A 19,201-nucleotide genomic window follows, 5' to 3' on the forward strand; every position below is an offset into this window, starting at 1 on the left:
GACCGCCGCAGCCCCCTCGCCTTGACCCGCACCTTCAACCGCCTGCCCGAAGCTGGGCGCGAAGCACGGGGCGCAGAGGCACCGGAGCCAGTGCCCACCGGCCTCGCAGACCGAACCCAGCCCGGAGAACCCGTGCCCGGCCCCGCGCAGCTCCGCCACAGCCCGGGAGCTGTCCCTTCAGCACCGCCGCCGGAGCCGGAGCGTAGCCCCACGGAAGCCTAGCTCAAGGCGGAGCGCGCACCGAGCGCAGCGCTCCGCGGCCGCCGCACCGAGCAGCGCCCCGGGTGCCCCTGCCCAGGGGGCCCGCCATCTCCTCCAAGAGGCGGGGAGAAGGAGCGAGGAGGGCGGGCGGGCAGGCAGGCGCGCCCGCCGCCGGGGGGAGCAGGCAGCCAGGCAAGGAGAGAGGGAGGGGGCCGGAGCCCGCCCTGCGCCCCAAGCTGCAGCCGGGCCACGCAGGGAGGAAGGCAACGGTCATCCATCTCCCCAGCGCCGAGAGCGCGCTGCGGCGACCACCGCACAGCAGAGCGCGAATTTCCCGGCCCCCTCTCCTCCCCTCCCCCTTCCGGGGGCTGATCTATCTGTCCGGCCTTTGGAGCAGCTGACCTTCCCCCAAAAAAGCTTTGTGTCAATTTCTTCATTTTCCCGCTGAGATGGGGACGGGAGCCCGGCCCCCCAACCCTCTCTTCCCTCCTCCCGGGGCTCGCCGCTGAGCGCCGTCCCTCTCCCTCCCTTCCTCCCTCCCTTTCTTCCTCCCTTCTTTCCTCCTCTGCCTCCTCCGCAGCCGGACCAGCTCCCTCCCCACATCTGGCGCCTAGAGACCCCTGGGATCCCGCGCACACTCCCCTGGACCCGCACCCTGCAGAAAGCGCCCCGAGGGGCTTGGGTCGCTCTTGGGGTGGCCAGAGCCACCATCCTCTGTACCCCCCGACGGCTGGGGGGAGGGGGGAGGAGGCCCCGCGCCCCCCTCCCCGGCGCCAACTCCCCCTGGCGGCCGCTCCCATGGGTGTCGCTGGGCCGCGCCATGCCTAAGGGGGCGCCGCGATGGGCCAAGGGGACGAGAGCGAGCGCATCGTGATCAACGTGGGCGGCACGCGCCACCAGACGTACCGCTCGACACTGCGCACGCTGCCCGGCACGCGGCTCGCCTGGCTGGCGGAGCCCGACGCCCACAGCCATTTCGACTATGACCCGCGCGCCGACGAGTTCTTTTTCGATCGCCACCCAGGCGTCTTCGCGCACATCCTGAACTACTACCGCACTGGCAAGCTGCACTGCCCCGCCGACGTGTGCGGGCCACTCTATGAGGAGGAGCTGGCCTTCTGGGGCATCGACGAGACCGACGTGGAGCCCTGCTGCTGGATGACTTACCGCCAGCATCGCGACGCAGAGGAGGCGCTCGATAGCTTTGGCGGAGCACCTCTTGACAACAGCGCCGACGACGCGGACGCCGACGGCCCCGGCGACTCAGGCGACGGTGAGGACGAGCTGGAGATGACCAAGCGCCTGGCGCTTAGCGACTCCCCGGACGGCCGGCCAGGCGGCTTCTGGCGCCGCTGGCAGCCGCGCATCTGGGCGCTCTTCGAGGACCCCTACTCCTCCCGCTACGCGCGGGTAAGTGGCAACCTATCCGCCAGAAGAGCCGGCTGCGGAAGGCAGGGTCCTCGGCCTCCCTGGGGCGGGGGTGGATTCTAGAACTGGCGCCTAGAGAGTTAGGACTGAAAGGAGTGTGTGTGTGTGTGTGTGTGTGTGTGTGTGTGTGTGTACATAGAAGAACGTGTATAAGAGGGAGGATAAGAGAGGTTGCTCTTCTAGGGTGACTAGTTTTGTAGGTGTGTAAGGTCTGTGTCTGTATTCACAAATTTAACACATGAGTGAGTACAAATGGGTGTTTGTGTGTATGAGTAGATTGTGTGTGCATATTTATGTAAGTATGGTGGTGTCTATTTGGGTGGGTAAATTATTAGTGGGAATGAGTGGACATGTGTGTATGTTTGAGTGCGCGGGAGTGCCTGTGTATTTGTGTCTTTGCAGATGTGCACTGGGAAGGTGTGAACTGCCCTTTAGATGTTGGTGTGGGGAGGGAAGCTGGGAGCCCTTCCTTCCTCCCAGGTAAAAGGCATCGGGGGCCAGTCAGGGCCTATAGAGGAGGGCTTGGCCTGGTCTGTTGCTTGAGACAGACCACCCCTCCCCAGGGGGCAACCACAGGCTGCTGTGAAGAGCCGGTAAAGGGGGAATCTTTATGGCTAATTAATAGCTTGGTAGTTGGTATGGGCCTGGGCTGTGGGGAGGGCGATGTGGCCCCTCTGAGACCTGCTCCTGGGAACACAGCCTGTCCTTCTTTGTCAAAAAGGGAGGGTTTTGGAGGGGGCCACTAGACTTATGCCTAGGCTTCCTCTGGGACCTGTCAGGGGCAGAGTAGGGGGTTCGGAGCGGGAACCTGCAAGAAGGTGTGTGAGAGGTGGGCGTGTCTTCATCGGCCACTCCCCTTTAGTGATAGCGGCTTGTTGAGGGAGAGAAAGGGCAACCTGGGGCTGACCTTGGCCTCTCAGAGACTTCTCTGGATTAGTTTCTTCATGTGTAAGATGGGAGAGGGTGTCTGGTGAAACCTAAGGGTCTTTACTGCTTCACTGAGCCCAAAAGGGAAACCCTGGTGGCAGGCACCTACCCTGGAGGAGACACCCCTCACGTTCACGGGGCTCTGCAAGGTCTGAATGGAGTTGAAAGCATGAGGGGGAGGGTCGGAGTTGGGAATTTAAAGCAGAGCCACCCTCCAACCCCCTACCAGCCAAACCACTGCTCTTTTCTTTACTGCTCCACATCGCTTCCCTCCTGCCCCTGAGCCAAGGTGGGGAGGATGGGGCAGGGGAGGAGGCAGGATCAGTGCTGAGGATCAGTGGGGGAAGGGGACTTGGGGGGCACTGAGGTGTCCATGGGGAGAAAAGGGCTGTGTTTAGGCACAGGCCTGGTAGATTTGTGACTTAGATAAAACACTCAGTGTTTTAGTGGGTGAGGGAGGGGGCAGGAGGTCAGAGTCTTATACATTAATTAAATCCTAGAACAGACGTGTGCGACGCGGGGCAGTGGTGGTGGGTAGGGGATAGAATCAAGCTCCTCATTTTGCCACTGAAGGCCCTACACAAGGTCACTCAGGGAGCGAGAGGCGAAACAGGACTAGAACCCAGGTCTCCGGGGACCCCATCCTCCCCTGAACTGGCTGCCAGCTCCCTGCCATTTGCAGAATGCACTGGGACCCTCAGAGGTCTACCCTCCCCTCTCCTCTCCTGACAGAGGCCACCATAGCCAGGGGATTATGTAACTGGAAGCTGTGGCTGAGCTGTGGGGAAGGGCAAGAGGAGGGGGCCTGGGAGGTTGAACCAGTGCATGCTGGGGCTGGGGGCATGCTGGGCAAAGGCCTGAGTTAGAGCAGCTGCCCACTCAGCCTGCATTTGACCTTGGACAGCATCTCACCACCACCACCACCCTCCTCTGCCCAGGAAGGAAGGAGAAGACCCAACTTCCTCATTGTCCTTGCACCCACCTGGCTGCCTAGTAAGAGGCCGGATACCCCCACCCCGGCACTGGGACTCACCTTTAGCGTTCCGAGCTGTGTTCCTGACTTTCAGGATAGTCAGGGGACATGTGGGGCATGTTCTACCCCCATCGCTGCCCATCTCCTTTTATTTGCTGCTCCTAGGCCTTGGGGTGGCCTTCACCCAATGCAGATAAATGGGCTGGTTAGTGTGTTAGGGGTCCTGCTGGCGTTTGAAACCTTACAGAAAAGTCCTGATTGTCTCAAGTGTTCATTGAAGGGCAGACTCTAAGGGAAGAGCTGGGGCGTCGTGGGGAGGTGCAGGTGGGTTAGAAGCCCCCCCATCTGTACCACCACCTTCTTTTCCAGTAGCCTCATCGAGTCATTCCAACTCCTTTGGGTGACATATGAGGACACTGAGGCCCACAGAGGAGGGACCTGCCCAAGGGCACTCAAGAGCTGAGGGCAGAGGCTGGATTAGAACCCAGGCTTCCTGCCGCACGCCGGGCTGGCCTAGCTGCATTGCGCTGCCTCTCTGCGGCTCATCTCCGCGGGGACCAGCCGGCTGCCGGCCTGCCCTTCCTCCCCCTCCATCTTTGCTCTGCTGCTGCTGTCACCTTTGTTTCCCCCTCCCCCTCCTCAAACTGGTGGGTCAGGATTTACATTTTTATTCTAGATTCTAAACCAGAATCCTGGGTGTGTGTGTGACGTTGTATGTATGTGTGAAAGAAAAGCTGTCTGTGTGTGAGAGAGAATCTGTGTAAGAGGGATTCTGTGTGGGTGTGAGAGACTCTTCATGTGTGTGAGAAAGGCTGGATACGAATAAAAATATGTGTGAGTGAGACTCCGGGAGTAGGGTGTGCATGTGTGTGCACGTGTGTGTGTGTGTGTGAGGTGAGGCTATGTGAGAGAGATTCTGTGAGTCTCTGTGTCAGAAATTCTGTGTGAATGTGAGAGAGACAGATTCTGTGTGTTTTGAGATGGACTTTGTGTGTGAGAACGAGACAGCGTGGGAGAGAGCGCGTACATAAGAAAGAGAGGGAGACCGTATGTGTAAGAGAAATGGTGTGCGTGTGTGAGAAACTTGAGCGGAGTGTGTCCCTGTGTGAGTGGATGGCTGTGTGTGGCGAGTGTGATATCGGACTTGTGAAGCTCCGCACGTGAGGCTGCGCGTGTGTAAGGCTGTGTACACAAGACCGTCTGCGCCTGAGGCCGGACCCTGCGTGCGTCTCGGACTGTGTGTGTGTGAGGCTGTGTGTGTCAGTGTGGCTGTGGGTGTTTGTTTGTGACAGAGGCCCTGTGTTGGCCAGGTGCGGCTGTACCTTGAGGAGGGTGACTCCAGCCCAGCGTCCTGCTTGCCCCCCTGCTCTCCTGGTCCTCCTGAGCTGCCCTAGTGAGCCATGGTGCTCCTCGGTCCTGTCCTCAGTTGAAACACTGCTCTCGCCCAGGCCCGTTGTGGATGCGTGGATCAGACAGACAGTGAGGCCACCCTACCCTAGGCCTTCTTGCTGGCCCTGGAAGGTAAGGGCTATTTGGCTGGAGCGGAAGGTCCCATCTGACCCCTTGAGGGGTGACGGTATGAGCTAGAGCAGCCAGTCCCCTGGGCCCTCTCTCCTGTGCTTGCCTGGGCCCCCAGGCTGAGGGGGTGAGGGCTGGGGAGGTGAGCTGGGATGGTCGTGACACTCTGTGGTAAGGGCCATGAGGGGGCTTCCCAGGGCTATGAGAGGTGGCAATGCTAGGGTGAGCTTTGGGGGGGCAGGTAGGAATTAGCCAGGCAGATGGCAGGGGACGGCAGTCCTGGCAGGCAAAGCCAGGAGGGTGGGGAGCAGGCAGGGCTGTTGGCAAAGCCTGGGGCGGCCCTGCCTTGAAATCTGCCCTTCTCTCTGCCTTGGGGGCCAGTGCAGGCCTTGGCTTTTATCTGTGATTTGCACGTTTTCATCAGGAACACTGTTCTGTGTCAGGTCAGGGCTAATGGTGGTCCTTGTTCTGTAGGCCAGAGAGTATCCTTGGTATGTGGTGTGCGTGTATGTGTGTGTGTGTGAGGACATCTGTCCCCCTTTCAAATGACCGTCACTTGACCTTCTAAATGACAAGGAAGTACCTGTGGTTCCCAAGCCGGGGAAAGACCCACCAGCCCACTGCCCCCCTCTCCTCTGATGCTGGCTCTCTGTCTCTCTGCCATGTCCCCTGCTTTTTGGGACCCGATGTAGCCCCAATTCCTCCTCAGCTCCCTGGGAAGGAAATGCACTTGGTGGCCGGAGTGAAGAGTCCAGCAAGAGACTTCTCTTCCCCCCTTGGGTCTTAGCTGACACAGGGCTCTTGGAGTCTTGGTAAGATGCAGAGGGAGAGAGCCACTATCGGGGACTTTCTAGACAGCCCCCCACCTCAGAGCCCGCCAGGGCCCCACCTCTAGTCACTGTAACATGTGAAGAAGACCTGTGAGCGGTGGAGAAGGGGCTGCTGGGTCACCCTCCCTGCCGCCACCCCAGATGCCCCCCACTACAGTGTGTCCCCCACTTGGTGTTTTTCTCCTTCCTGTGTTGCTTTTACAGGTGTCCTTGTGTCTCTGGATGGTACTTGCCCTGAACCCCCCGCCCCAGCTCCCTTGTCAGTAGTGAAAAATCACAAACGAGTGTCTCCCCATCCCAGTCTCTCAGCTCCTTCACCTCTAAAATGGGCCTAATGCTAGAGTCAATGACAGATTCACTGAGGTGATGTGTGGAGAGCCCCCAGTCACAGGGCCTGGTTTGCAGTAAGTGCTCGATAAATGTTGGTTGCTATTATCACTCCGATTGGTTGTCTTATCCTTCTACTTCATGGCTCCCTAGATTCCGTCCTTTGTCTCCACGTCCACCATCTTGGTGCAAACCACCATCGTTCCCTCAGACCCACCCCTCCAGCGGCTCCTAGCTGCTCTCCTGCCTTCAGCCCCCCGCCCCTTCAGTTCATTCTCTACTTGGCAACCTCAGAGAGAGGTCTCTTCAACTCACAAATCTGTCAGTCTATGCCCTTGCCTGTTTAAAACCCTTCGGTGCTTCCCTGGACCGTCTGTGGCCCCTTCGGCCCTGCCCGCCTCCGCCGTCTCCTCTGGCCTGGCTCCCCCACACGGTTCACTGAGCTGCAGCTACCCTGGCCTCATTTCAGTTTCTTGCCTGTGCCAGGCACCCCTGCTTCAGGGCCTTTGCACATGCTGCTCCCCAGGGAGCACCCTTTCCTCCTGGTCTGCACCTCTTCGTCCTTCACACCCTGCTTAAAACATTGTTCCTAGGCGATGCCTTCCCGGACCCCGCACCCTGGGTCAGGGCTGAGAGTCCCTCCCTTCAGAGAAGCTATCTGGTATGTAATAGAGTGTTCATTAGCAGCCTTGTTTGATTCAGCTTTGTCTCTTGCTCCAGACTCCAAGCTTCTTACAAACTCAGCATAACAGGAGCTACGGTTACGGCCGATGAGGAAGTTGAGGCCCCGAGAGCAGTGCTTTCCCAAGGCCAAATGTGAGCAGGTGGGGGGTAGGTTCAGATCTCTTGCTCCCAGCTCAGTGGCCCAAGAGCCCTCCTGCACCTTCCCCATGCCCCAGGCAGTGTTTAGAGTCTTGAGCCCTGGAGGCAGGCATCTGTGTTCCTTGACTCTGGGCAGGAGGCCTGCCATCTGCCAGAAGCTTTGGGAAGATTGGCTTGAGCTTCCCAGAGAGGCGGGCGGGTTGTCTTAGAGGTGGGGGAGGGAGTCTGGAGGGGGCTCATTTCAGGGCCCACTGCCTAGGCCAGGGATCTTGGGGCCTCCCAAGACAGCTGAATATAGTGCTATGGCTATTCTGAGCGGTCCCATGACCAGTGTGCTCACTCTGGACCGAAAGGTCAGGGCCTCGAGCTGCTGCCTCCCGTCAGCCCCTAAGGCGAGCCGCTGGCCTGAGCTTCCCTTTCCTGGGAGCAGGGTCAGGGGAAAAGGGGGTCTAAGAGGCTCCTGGGACTGTTGGCTGCCCAGGCCTTATTCATGGGGACCACTTGGGTGGGTGGTGGCGGCTTTATTCATGGCGACCACCTTCCACATGCATGGGGCTGTTGGAGAAGATCGGTGTTCCTGGGCCACCTCTAGCCACTACCCTCGTCGGTGGAGGAGAAGCAGGCTCAGAGAGGGGAAGACACTTGCCCAAGACCACACAGGGAATCAGTGAAACTCAAACTCTCACCCCAGGCTTCTCGGCCCAGGGCCTGGCCATGTGCATTTCTTTTGGCTCTCAGTTTTAACAGGACACCAAGTACCACCTGGGTATGCTGTTCTCTTACATACCCCCCCCCATTATTTCCCCCACTGAGGGAGGGAGCTAAAGCAATCAGCTGCCCTCCCACCTCCTTTCTCCAAGCCTCCCCCCTCCCCGCCAAGGCCCAGCACAGCTGGTCGGGATGTCTGCAGGTCATTCAACCCAGAGTTGGCCCAAATTCTGTTCTTACCATCCTCCTAGCAGGATTTTTCTAGAATCCCTTTCTCTTCTTGAATCATAATACTAACGGCTGCTATTTACGAAACCATTTACTATGTATCCTTCTTAAGGGCTTCATTTACATATTCTCATTTAATTCTCACAAAACTGCATGGAACTGTATCATTATCATCACGCCAGTGTCACAGATGAGACTGCTGAGCTCAAAGAGGTTAGGAACTTACCCAAGGTCACTTAGCTCCCAAGCGGGAGAGCCAGCGCTCAGACCTGAGCTGCCGGACACTGGAACTGTCTGTACCCACTGCTCAGGACTGCTGTTCCAGGAGAGTGGGGTCTCTGGCCCAGGCTTGGGTTTCCATCTGGTTCCCTCCCTCCCCCAGCAAACACTCTTTCCCCATAAGCTGTCCAGGAATCCTGCTCATTCGAGTTCTGGCCCCTGAACTTGGGCAGGTGAGGGTCCAGCCTCGTGGGCTAGGAGGTGTTCTGCAGCCCCCAGGAAGAGGTACTTCTGAGGTACCCCATTGCCCCCCACTAGCCGTGCAGGCCCTGGGGCTCCATATGCCTACGGGGAAATGACAGGGGGCTCAGGGAGGATCTGAGCTATCCTGCATGAGGTGGTAGATACATGGGGGAAGGAGGGGTCACACTGGGTCCTCCTCAGCACGGCATGCGAGGCCTTCTGCTCTGGAACCTGGCCATGAGCTGCTCCCTTCCGCCAGGCTCCTCCCTGGCCTCCTCATCTTCAGCCCTCATTCCAGCCTCTGGGTTTTTGCTCACCTAGTTCCCTCTCTCAGTGTCCCTTCTAGATTTGCTGAATGTGACTACCTTGGCCGCTCCTGCCCTAGCTGACCACTTTGGGGAGGGAGGGTTGGGCATGGGGTCGCCAGGCTTGCAGGATTTGAGCTGGAGGTTGGTGGGGCATTTCTGGGGCCTGTGGCTGGGGACAGGCAGGCCCTCAGGATCAAGGACCAGCCCCGGTGCTTGGAGAGATGAGGCCACAGACAATTCCTCACTTGTGGGCATCAGGCAACTGACCAGAGCGAGATCTGTAGCCAGGCCATTAAACCCACCCAGGCTCCCTCGGGCAAGTCCGCCTGCTCCGGCTGCAGGCTTGCCTCTGTGAAATACACAGGTCGTTCCAAATGACCAAGTCCCTTCCCAGTTCTGACATTCCAGGAGTCTAAGAATTCTGGGCTTCGGCTTCCCAGAGTCGCTGTGGGAGCCTCGTTAGTCCTTCACTATCTCTCCTTCCACATCTTCAGGCCCGCTCCTCTCTAGGACGCGTCTGAGCTCTCCTGCCAAGGGCCCCGACACCAAACAGGCAGGAGCCCCGGGGAAGGGCTCTGAGGAGTTTCCTCCTTTCCTCCTACATCCGTTCAGGCTCTCTCAACCTGCTCTCATTTATTCCTTCAAGGCATAGTAATCACGACCTGCCTGGGCTGCCACAGTGACCACTGTGACCCATCCCTGGCTCACCAGCCGCTCTTGGGCCCAAACCTGCAGGCCCCACCTTCCCCAGGGTGTGCCCTGCTCAGGCCCAGCAGGCGGCACCAGCTTGCCCTCTTCTCCGACCGTTCTCTTGGTCGTCTGCCCTCTGGGAGCTGCAGAGTGGTGCGCTCAGAGAGGAGATGCCATGCCGGCCTGTAGGGCCTGGGGCAGGGCTGGGTGGTTTGCTTTGGTCAAGGGGCGCTGTGGAGACGGTGGCAGGGAGCTCCTTCTGTGCTGCTTGGGGCTGGGCCAGGGCAGGGCTCTTGGCAGTTGTTGGTCTGGGGGTTGCAGGGGTGGTTGCTGGAGGAGTCCCACCCGTGGCTGACTCTCAGATTACCTGGGCTGCTTCCAAAAGGTCAGGCTCCTGGGCTCTGTCCCTCGAGAATCTGATTCCTCGATCTGGGGACAGGGGAGCTCGGGCTATTCGCTCCACTCTTGGGGGATGCTCGGGAGGGAGACCCCACTGGGGGCTGGGACACTGGGGCTCTTGCTGCTTGGTGCGGTCCTCTGACCACCAGCATCAATATCACCTGGGCACTGGGTAGAAATGAAGAGTGTCAGGCCTCACCGGGGACCTACTGATTCAGAACCTTCATTTGAACAAGATCGCAGATGAATCATACGCACGCTCGATCCTGAGAAGTGCTGAGGCGGGCAGCCATTGCCAGTTGAGGGGAAGTGTCAGGACGCAGAGAAGCCTGAATGGGTGTGTGCAGCCTGGCAGAGCTTCAGGGGGGTGATCTGTCCTTGTGCCCAAGACGTTGGCATCGGGGGGACGGGCCTGGGGGTGGGGGCCCAGGGCAGTAAGTGGCAACTGCATCTGTAAGTCCTCAGACCAAACCCGTTGGCTCCATCCTTGATTCCTTCCTTTCTCTCACACATCAGCAAATCCTGTTGCCTCCATGTTGAAAGCATCCCAGAACCCAGCTGCGTCACATCACCCTCCACCGCTAGGTCCCTAGTTGAAGCCACCATCTTCCCTCCCCTGGATTACTCTGAACTGTCCCCGCTCCGGCTCCTTCTCCGCACGCAGCCAGGGCCATCCCGGGTAAAATGCTAGGCAGACCAAGGCACCTCTATGCTCTGCTAACTCTGGCTTCCGCTCTCACTCAGGGAGGAGCCCAAGTCCTTCTGAGTGTTATAGGGCTCCGCATGAGAGCCTGGGGTCTCCCGTCTCCCATCTCCCGTCTGCTCTCCGGCCTCTCTCCTACTCCCCATTCTGGCCTCCTTGGTTTTCCACCAGCTCAGTGCTTGTGCTTCTGCCTTAGGAACCTTACTCTTGCTGTTCCCTCCACCTGGAGCACCCCCCCCCGCCCCGCACTCACTCCCTCACCTGCTTCAGCTCTGGACTTGGATTCATCATCTCAGATCAGTGCCTGGCTTTCCCTCTCCCCATTTCATGCTCTCCTGTTTCCTCCATTTGCATTAACACCATCTAACTGTATTTTACTTATTTACCTTGTCTCTTGTCTGTTTCTTTCACTAGAAGAACCTTGAACAGGACATAGTAGGTGCCAAATAAATATTGAGAGGATGGAGAAGGAGGCCAGGGTTCAAGACCTAGGTCAGACATTGGCAGCACACCTTTGAGCCTGTTACTGGCTGACCCCCTTCAGCCTCCATCCCTGAGCCCGGAGCAGTGTTGGAAAGGCAGAGGCTGAGGGAGTGGTGGGAGGGCCGGAGGGTTCTGGTCAGGGCAGGTGCCACCTGCGCCTGTCACCACCCAGGGCCACATGAAGTTCTTCCCATCCTGGCCCCTCCACCTCCACCAACTCCTCCTTCACTCCGCTGCAGCCCCGTGAGCCCCCGGCCCGCGCCCCACAGCCGGAGCTCGGACGCTAAAAAACTATTTTCCCAAACCAGGACACGTGAGCACTCACACAAGGACACAGGTGTCGCAGGGACAGTTTTGCAGGCCCAGGTGGTCCGGCCAAATGCCCAGGTGTCACTTCTCTTGTGACTCCTCCTGGAGGCCAGCCAGGCTCTTTCTCTCTCCCTCCCTCTCTTGTTCCCTATCCTCCTCCTTCTCTTCCCTGCCTCTTCCGTCATCCCCTTCCCTCTGTGAGTTACTGGCTGTCAACACAGACTCTTCCCCTTGAAAGCCTAGGATGCTCTTTGTCCCAAGTTCCCCTGCTCGGAGTCCCAGTCACATGTTCCGCTGAAAGTGGGTGGGCCTCGAGTGTGACCTGGAGTCCAGCCTCTTGAGCCAGAAGGCCTGCATTCAAGTCCTGGCCCCACCACTTCCCAGCTGTGTGACCTTGGACAAGTTCCCTAACCTGTCTGTACCTCGAGAGGGATATTAATAGCAGCTGACTCATAGGGAAGTCGAGAGGCTTGAATGTGTTAAGCACTTAGCCCAGAACCCGAAACATAATAAGTGCTTAATTATCGTAGTTTCCATTATTGTCTTTTTGTCGGCACTTGGCTCTGGAAGACCCAAACCCGTCAGCTGTTCACTGTCTGCTTCCTTCTTTCAGCAACAGACTCTCCTTTCAAATAACTCTCTAGGGGTCACCTCGCCTACCTTGGCCCTGGGGACCCCTGCTTCCAGAGTCTGTCTCCCAGAGGCCAGAATCAGGGGTGTCCTCCTGGAGGGCCTGGATTCTGTCTTGCTTTCTGCCACAGACCTGCTGGGGGCCACGGGCAGGGCATGGCCTCCTCTGATCCTCAGTCTCCCCATTGGTTGGCATGGGCTCCTGGTCCCTGTTCGGTCCCCCGGTCCCAGTGTCGTGGGCGATGAGGGAAATGGAAGATGAAAGTTGTGCCTGCAGAGTAGAGAGGCAAGGAGGGCCGGTGACCTCTGTGGTGGGGAGCCAAGCAGAGGCACCCGAGAGGCTGACAAGAGTACCGTTGTGGAGGGGGTCGGTGGGCAGGGGCCAGGTATCCCAGCTGCGGGCCTTGAAATGCCTTACTTTATAGGGGACATGCAGGCACGGCGAGCATTGGCCGCAAGGGCCGGGCAGACCCTAGACGCGGCTGGGGGCCCAGGGCTCTTGTTGGTGCCAGGGGGCAGTGCCTACTCGGGCCGGCCTGCCCCGCCAGGCCGACGCCAGGCTGGGTGGGGACGAGCTAATATTAGCTGGGGCAGCCCCAGACAGCTGAGCTCAGGGGGCCCCAGGAGCTGCACTGGGCCCAGGCTTAGATGTGGCTTCGGCCTGGGCCACAGCAGCCAAAGGAAGCTTCCTCAAGCCTGTGCACGGCCCTGGATGCCCCTTCGACCCTGGCCCGGTCCATACCTTCCCCAGACCTAGCCTGGCGGCCCTGCTCCTGATCCACTCTGGCTCCGGGCCTGCCCACAAGCCCCTGGCCCCTGCCCATGACGTGCCCCCACCTTACCTCTTTGCTTCGCCACCCGTAGTGCAGGAAGGGACTTCTCTCCCTACAACTCTACTCTACCCATACAGACGCTCTGTGTGGTTTCCTGCCAGGGGCTGCTGTTAGTATTCATTGGTTCCTTTGTTCATGCAACGTATGTATTGAGTGCCTACTTACTGGGTAGCAGGCACTGTTCTAGAAGCTGGGAATAGGGCAAAGAACAAAACAGTCAAAACATTCCTGCCCTCAAGAAGCTTCCATTCTAGTGCAGGGAGAATACAAAGAAATAAATGGATTCATGAATATGAAGTGCGTCCAAGGGTGAGGCGTGCCATGGAGATCTATCATGGAGGGTGGGGCCCAGGAAGTGCCGGCAGGGGGTTGACTTTAACTAGGGTGGCAGGAAGGGCCTCCCTGTGCAGGTGGTGTTTCAGCAAAGACTTGAAGGCGGTGAGGGAGGGAGACATGTGACATCTGGGGAACAGAGGCCATGAGCGGGTGCCTGTGCCTGGGGGTCAAGACCCAGAGAGAGGCCAGTGTCCAGGGCTGGGCTTAGAGAGCCGAAAGACAGTGGTAGGTCAGAAAGAGGAACAGAGCTCCCCACAGCCCCACTGGGCTCTTGGCCGCAGGGTCTTGTCCCATGGGCTCTCTGGGTGTGCTAGCCTGGCACTTGGCTATGTTTATGTCTCCACCGCTGTCCTCTTCCCTCCCTTTCCTCCCTCCCCTCCCATGGCCTCAGGGGCTGCAGGGTCCTCATCTCCACGAAGCTGGGCCTCAGGGAGGGGCTCTTGCCTCACCACAGTGGGGGACCTCTGTCTTTTCCCTGAAGGCCAACTGTGCCCGGGGATGGTGGGGCCACACAGGGCTGCCACAGGCTGCGGGGGACGCTGTCCTCTCAGGGGCTATGGGACTGGAGAGATTTGGTGTGGGAGCCAGAGGTGAAGGGCCCTTCCAGACAAGGATTCTGTCAGCAATTTCCATTCACAGAGCCCTGCACGGCTGCTTACCTGCTTCTCTCTCCAGCCGGGCTGAGAGAAGGTGGTTAGTGTGGTGTTGACGGGCCAGACTGGAGCAGACGGCCTGGGTCCAAACTTGTCTCTACTATTGGCTGTGCGACCTCTGTAAGCCTCAGCCACCTCAGCTATAAAAGGGGGGAGACAAAGAGTTCCCCACTTCAAGGGGCTGCCATGAGAACCCAAAGAGATAAGGGGACACCATTTAGCACGGTATATGGCACGACACAGGTGTTCAAGTCATGCCTTACTATTCTCACCATTTGGCGCACGAGGCATCTTTCTGGGATGCCCTGCAGATGCTGGCCTCTCCCATCTGGGGGATCCTGAGAACGTGAAGCCAATGTCTAGAAGGAGTTGCTGTAACCAGGAGGCTTCGGTGGTTCCCCAGGGATCTTCTTTGCCCATGAGGGTGGTAGGGCGGGGAAGTGTGACTCCCTTGGGTCTTGTCACCAGGGCAGGACTGTGAAGATATTTTAGACCACAGCTTCCCGCCAGGGCCAACATCTTACCACTTAGAGATTAATGTTTTATGCTCAGCCTCAGGGGCTCTCTTAGCAGCTGTGAGGAACACGGTCACCCACTGGGCCACCTGGAGCCACCCTCAGAGCCCTGGGATGAGGGCTGGGCTCCTGGTAGCGCGTGTGGCTGGCGCCTGCTAGGGGCCAGGCGGTGGGCTTCTCCCGGTGTTGCCATGGGAGCTCCCACCTTGGTGCCTGAGAAGCCCACACACCTGGAGCATGGCCCTCGTCTTTGGGGCCTTAGTTTCCTGATCTATAAATTGTGCGTAATGGTCTCACTTACCTCTCAGGGCAGCTGGGAGAATCCACTAAGACAGAGGCAGAAAGATGATTCGCGAGGGAGAAAATATGGTTCGAAGCAGGGCCATGTGTGCCAGAGACCGCTGTCTCAAGGGCAGGGCAAGTGTGAGGAGGGGACAGGTAGAGGCGAGAGCACAGGCCTTGGACCTGGCCGGGCCTCAGTGTGGGCTTGGGCAAGTGACATCTGGCCAAGCCTGTTTTGCTCCCGTGTGACATGGGGACGAGCCTCAGGGCGAAGCCTGAAGCATCGTGCCTAGCGCACGAGACATGCTTGCCTACCTGGGACGCCTCTGAGCCTGTTCCTGGGTTCTGATGCCCCAGGGAAGCTGGCACAGTGAGGCCCTGGCTGAGCGCAGAAACAAGGAAGCGAGCTGGGGAAGTTTGTCCGGTGGCCCTGCAGCCTCAGGGGCATGAACCACTGTCACCAATGATATACTTAGCAGCACAAAGGTCAGAAATACCAGGCACCGGCTTCTCTTCTAGGCGGCAGGAACCGTGTCTCCCGAGGCCTGGCTGTCACCAAGCAGATATTTTTTTCCGTCTGGCAGTCTGGGGACCTGAGTAAAAGCCTCGGAGTAAGGAGTCACCGTGGGTTGTACTGGCTGGCCAAGTCTTTCCATGTCTGCGCTCTTTCCCAAACCTTGTTGGGCTACCCTTGGAAAATCCCACCCAACCTGTCTTTCCAGACCACCCACCCTTGGCCTCCAGGCACATCAGCCTTTCCCCTAGCCTATTCTGTTCCTTCTCGAACAGTCTGCTCTCCCAGAGAACTTTTCTTGCCCTTGATGCAGCTGCCCTATTGAGGTTGCATGTCTCCCCAGATCAGCTGCAGCCTCTTTGAGGATGAGGGCCGGGTCAAGGCATGGTAGTTCCTGTTACATAATATGGACTCGATAAACCTTTGCTAAAGTGACATACTTCACCACGGCCCTGTGAGGTCAAAGGATGAGATAGCACCCCCATTTTATTGATGAAGGAACAACTGGCCGGAAGAGATTAATTCATTTACAAGGACCATCCAGTTAGTGAGTGGTGGAAGAAGGACTAGATCCCCAGGTCTTATTTGGGCAATGGAGAAGGCCAACCACAGCACTGCCATGTTCCTTCCCGCTCTATTATGCTAAGGTTCTGTGGTCAAGAATAAGGTGGTTGGATGGACAGATGGGTGATAGACAAGTGGATGAAAGAATGGGTAAAAGGATGGGTCCATGGATGGATATGGACGAATGGGTGGAGGATGTATGAATGGACACCCCGCTGTGTGAGTACCTTGGCAGATGGGCGAGCAAATGGATGGTTGTAAGGATGGATGGATGGATACATTACTAGTCGCTTGGCTTCAAGGCACGAAAGGAAGTCTCACCTCTCATTAACTGAAAACATCCTAAAGGAGAGGACTGGGAAGCCGAAAACTTCAGGGTAGAAGGCAGGGTGGAGGAACCTAGCCCCTGAGTGGAGAAAGTCTGGGGTGGTTTGTGGAGCGAGGAAGGTTGGAGCTGGGGGCAGGGTCTGGCCTGGGAGACCGGTCCACTCTCAAAGGTGAGAAGCTCTGATCGAGCAGCCCCAAGACAGGCTGGAAAGAAGCTGAAGTCAGGGCCATATGACCAGGGAAGCCTTGGGGTCCAAGGTTTTCCAGGCGCCCTGCAGCCACTGGAGGGCAGACAGTGAGGGGGGCTTGGCCTCGGAATCCCAGGCTGCACGGAGCATACCTGTGATTTCTGTCTGTCCTGGGGTAGGGAGGCCACTCTTCTTCCCTAGGTCCCCAACCTCCAATGGCAAGCCCCTCTGATAGCCCCGGCCGGATGTGTGCAAGCGGACAGTGCCGCTCTCCCGGCTGAGGAGTGGGCCCTCCTGAGTCGCCTAACTCAGCTGCACCAAGATGCACCATCTTCCTGCTGCTTCTTGTCATCAGTTCCCAGGCTCTAGACATGAGCTCCGAGGCTTTCATTTTAATTACCTGGCAAGGGCCAGTAGAGGGACCGCAGCCGTGGGTGCGCGGTGGTCGAGCTTGGCAGGGCCTGGAAGCTTAGAGGGTGCTAGCCTAGAGCGCATTCTTCCAGCCAGAGCTGAGGATCTCCATTTGCACAAGGCACTGAGCTGTGGGCTCCAGGCTCCCTCCCAAAGCCCAGAGCATTCCCCAGCACCAGGCTGCACCCCCCACACTTACACTGGCCCCAGCGATCTCCCTGGGAAACCAGGTCCCAATGAGAGAGCCTGGTGCGCCGCTAACCACTCATTACAGTCACGGCTGCAGCTAAGTATAGCTCCAGCACACACAAGACCAAGACAACAAGGGAAAGGCTTTCCATAAAAGAGCTCCACATGCAAACACACAAACATCTGCCCGCACATGCTCCCCACGCTCGTGCATGCCGATGGCCCCTGGACCCGCACCAACACCAAGTTTCCCTCACTCACTCGGGCTTTCATTGCAGAAATGTGTGTCGAGGGGCGGGGAGAGTGCTGGAGAGCGTGTGTTCTGCAGTCGGACAAAGCTGGGCTTCCATCACCTCCATCACCTTCCAGTTTCCTGATCCTGGGCAACCTAGCCTCTCCATGCCTCAGTTTCCCTCTCTATAAAATTGGGTTGGTAATCACAGTGCAGACCTCCGAGTTGGGGTTGGGGTCGGTGAGATGGGGCATGTATGCGTGCTCAGGTTGGGCCTGGCTCAGAGTAAGTGTCAGGACGCGGTAGATGTCTGTATCCTCACTACTGAGTACCTAGTCCGTGCCTAGGTCCGTGCTGGGAGCTTTATTTCAAGCTGTTGTTTCTGGAGGTGGTTGGGAAAAGCGGTGCCTGGTGTATAAGAGGCACTCAGTAAATATTTGATGATTGAATGAATGAACCAACCATGAAAGCTGCATCAATGGATGGTCGGATGTCCTTGGAGCTTTCTCCTCGGAGGAGGCATCCGCCCTCCCTTGTCTCTCGGCCAGGCTGTGTCTCCAGTAGGATCTAGAGATTCTTGAGGGTAACATAGGGATCCCAGGGGTAGAGGAGGGGCTTCAAGGGGTCCGGGTGCACCCTTGCCCCATTTTGCAGCTGGGGAAACGGCCAGCGGGCGGTGCCGGTCCCCCGTGGACGGGCAGAGTAACCGTGCAGCAGCAGGCAGGACCCTGGCCGGGCAGTCAGGCAGCTGGGGGCCCCTGGGCGGGCACGAGGCAGGGCTCTGCTTGCCGAGAAGGGGCTGGAATTCTGTCCAGCCAGGGTAAGAGTAGGAGACTAGCTTTGGGATTTAAAGGTACTGTCACCGTTCCCAGCCTTTGAATAGGCCGGCAGCTAAACTGCCTGGGCCATCTCCTCCCGTCTCACCTCCTCAAAAAGAAAGTGACATTTCCTGGTGCTTTTTTTAAGCCCTGGCTGGCTGGGCCTGGCCCCGGGCGTGGGGCGGGGAGGGGGTGGGTGGCACAGGGAGTCACACAGCCCCAGTCTCTCCTCACCTTGCGTGATCTCAAGGCGCTGGGAATAGACAAGGTCTCATCTCCTTGCCATGTGCCCCGGATGCCAGCTGCCACATTCCGGGCCAGCATGTGGGTTTTGAATTCCTCGTCCCCATGCCAGTGATGCCCCCGAGGCAGGCCTCGGGCTGTTGCAGTCCACAGGCCGGCCTGCTGGGGGTGGGGCATAGGCCCATCCCCCCTCTCTGAACAGGAACCTTCGCGCCTTCGTGTCCACTGGCCTTACTCATTCCTGGTCATGGCCGGGGGGCAGCCAGGTCTTTACTGCCTTTGCCCGTTGTCCAGAGATGAACATGGTTGTGCCTGCTGCCAGGGTAGCCACGCGTCTGCTGTCAATGAGTGTATGCATTGCCAGTGTAGACACGGATCTGCTCTCAGTCACTGTGCGCATTGCCAGTGTAAGTGTCTGTGGAGCTGAAGCTGATGAGGACGGAGCTGGGTGGTTAGTGACCAGATGAACCACAGATGCATAGACAACGGTGATCCTTTTACCCGTGTCCACAGAGATCTACTCTAAGTGCGGTCAGTGCCGGCGTAAACACGAGTCTGAAATCAGTCTGAATACCTCGCCAGTGTAGACGCAGGTGCTGTGTCAGGGAATCAGTGACGGGGTACGCTACCTGTGCAGATGGGGGGACATGGGCACCAGAGGAGGGAGGGGTTCACTTCCTAAGGAGGCCGAAAGGGATAAACGTCGCTGTGCCCATTGCATGGGTAGAAGGACTGAGACAACCACACGAAGGACATATACCCGTGACCTTCCCACAGAAGGGAGGCTGTGCTGGTGCATAGCTGTGCTCTTGGTCCCCGAAAAGGGGGCCCCCTTTCCCTACTAGTGTGAGGCACGTGGCTGGGCCTGACCGCAGGGCCAACCCCAATCCCCAGATGCAGCCACTTCATGAAACTTACGTTCTGAGGTGGAAGAGAGATCAACAGTAAATATCAGAAGTAAGTAAATCAGACGGTGTGAAGTACCGACAGTCATCCGACTGGCCACTCAGACGGGCTCAATGTGCCCGGCTGCAAATTACACATCAGTGAGGCTGGGGCGCCAGTGCTCCAGGATGGCCGGTGCTGTGAGGGGACGGAGAGGGAGGATGCTCAGATCAGCGGGGGGGGGGGGGGGGGGGGGGGGGGGGGG

At 58.3% G+C, this 19,201-nt stretch overlaps 1 protein-coding gene across 2 annotated transcripts in view; it reads left to right on the forward strand.

Moving 5' to 3' along the window:
- Nucleotides 1-1,041: 1,041 nt before the first annotated feature.
- KCNC1 (potassium voltage-gated channel subfamily C member 1) overlaps nt 1,042-19,201 on the forward strand; it is a 44,377-nt gene continuing 26,217 nt past the window's right edge. For both annotated transcript variants that reach the window (XM_008708932.2, XM_040638870.1), the window contains exon 1: nt 1,042-1,611. In XM_008708932.2, the coding sequence (XP_008707154.2) occupies nt 1,042-1,611 (570 nt within the window). The remainder of the gene's footprint in view (nt 1,612-19,201) is intronic.

The sequence above is a fragment of the Ursus maritimus genome, unplaced genomic scaffold, assembly GCF_017311325.1.
Source record: "Ursus maritimus isolate PB19 unplaced genomic scaffold, ASM1731132v1 scaffold_23, whole genome shotgun sequence".
NCBI classification, from domain to species: domain Eukaryota; kingdom Metazoa; phylum Chordata; class Mammalia; order Carnivora; family Ursidae; genus Ursus; species Ursus maritimus.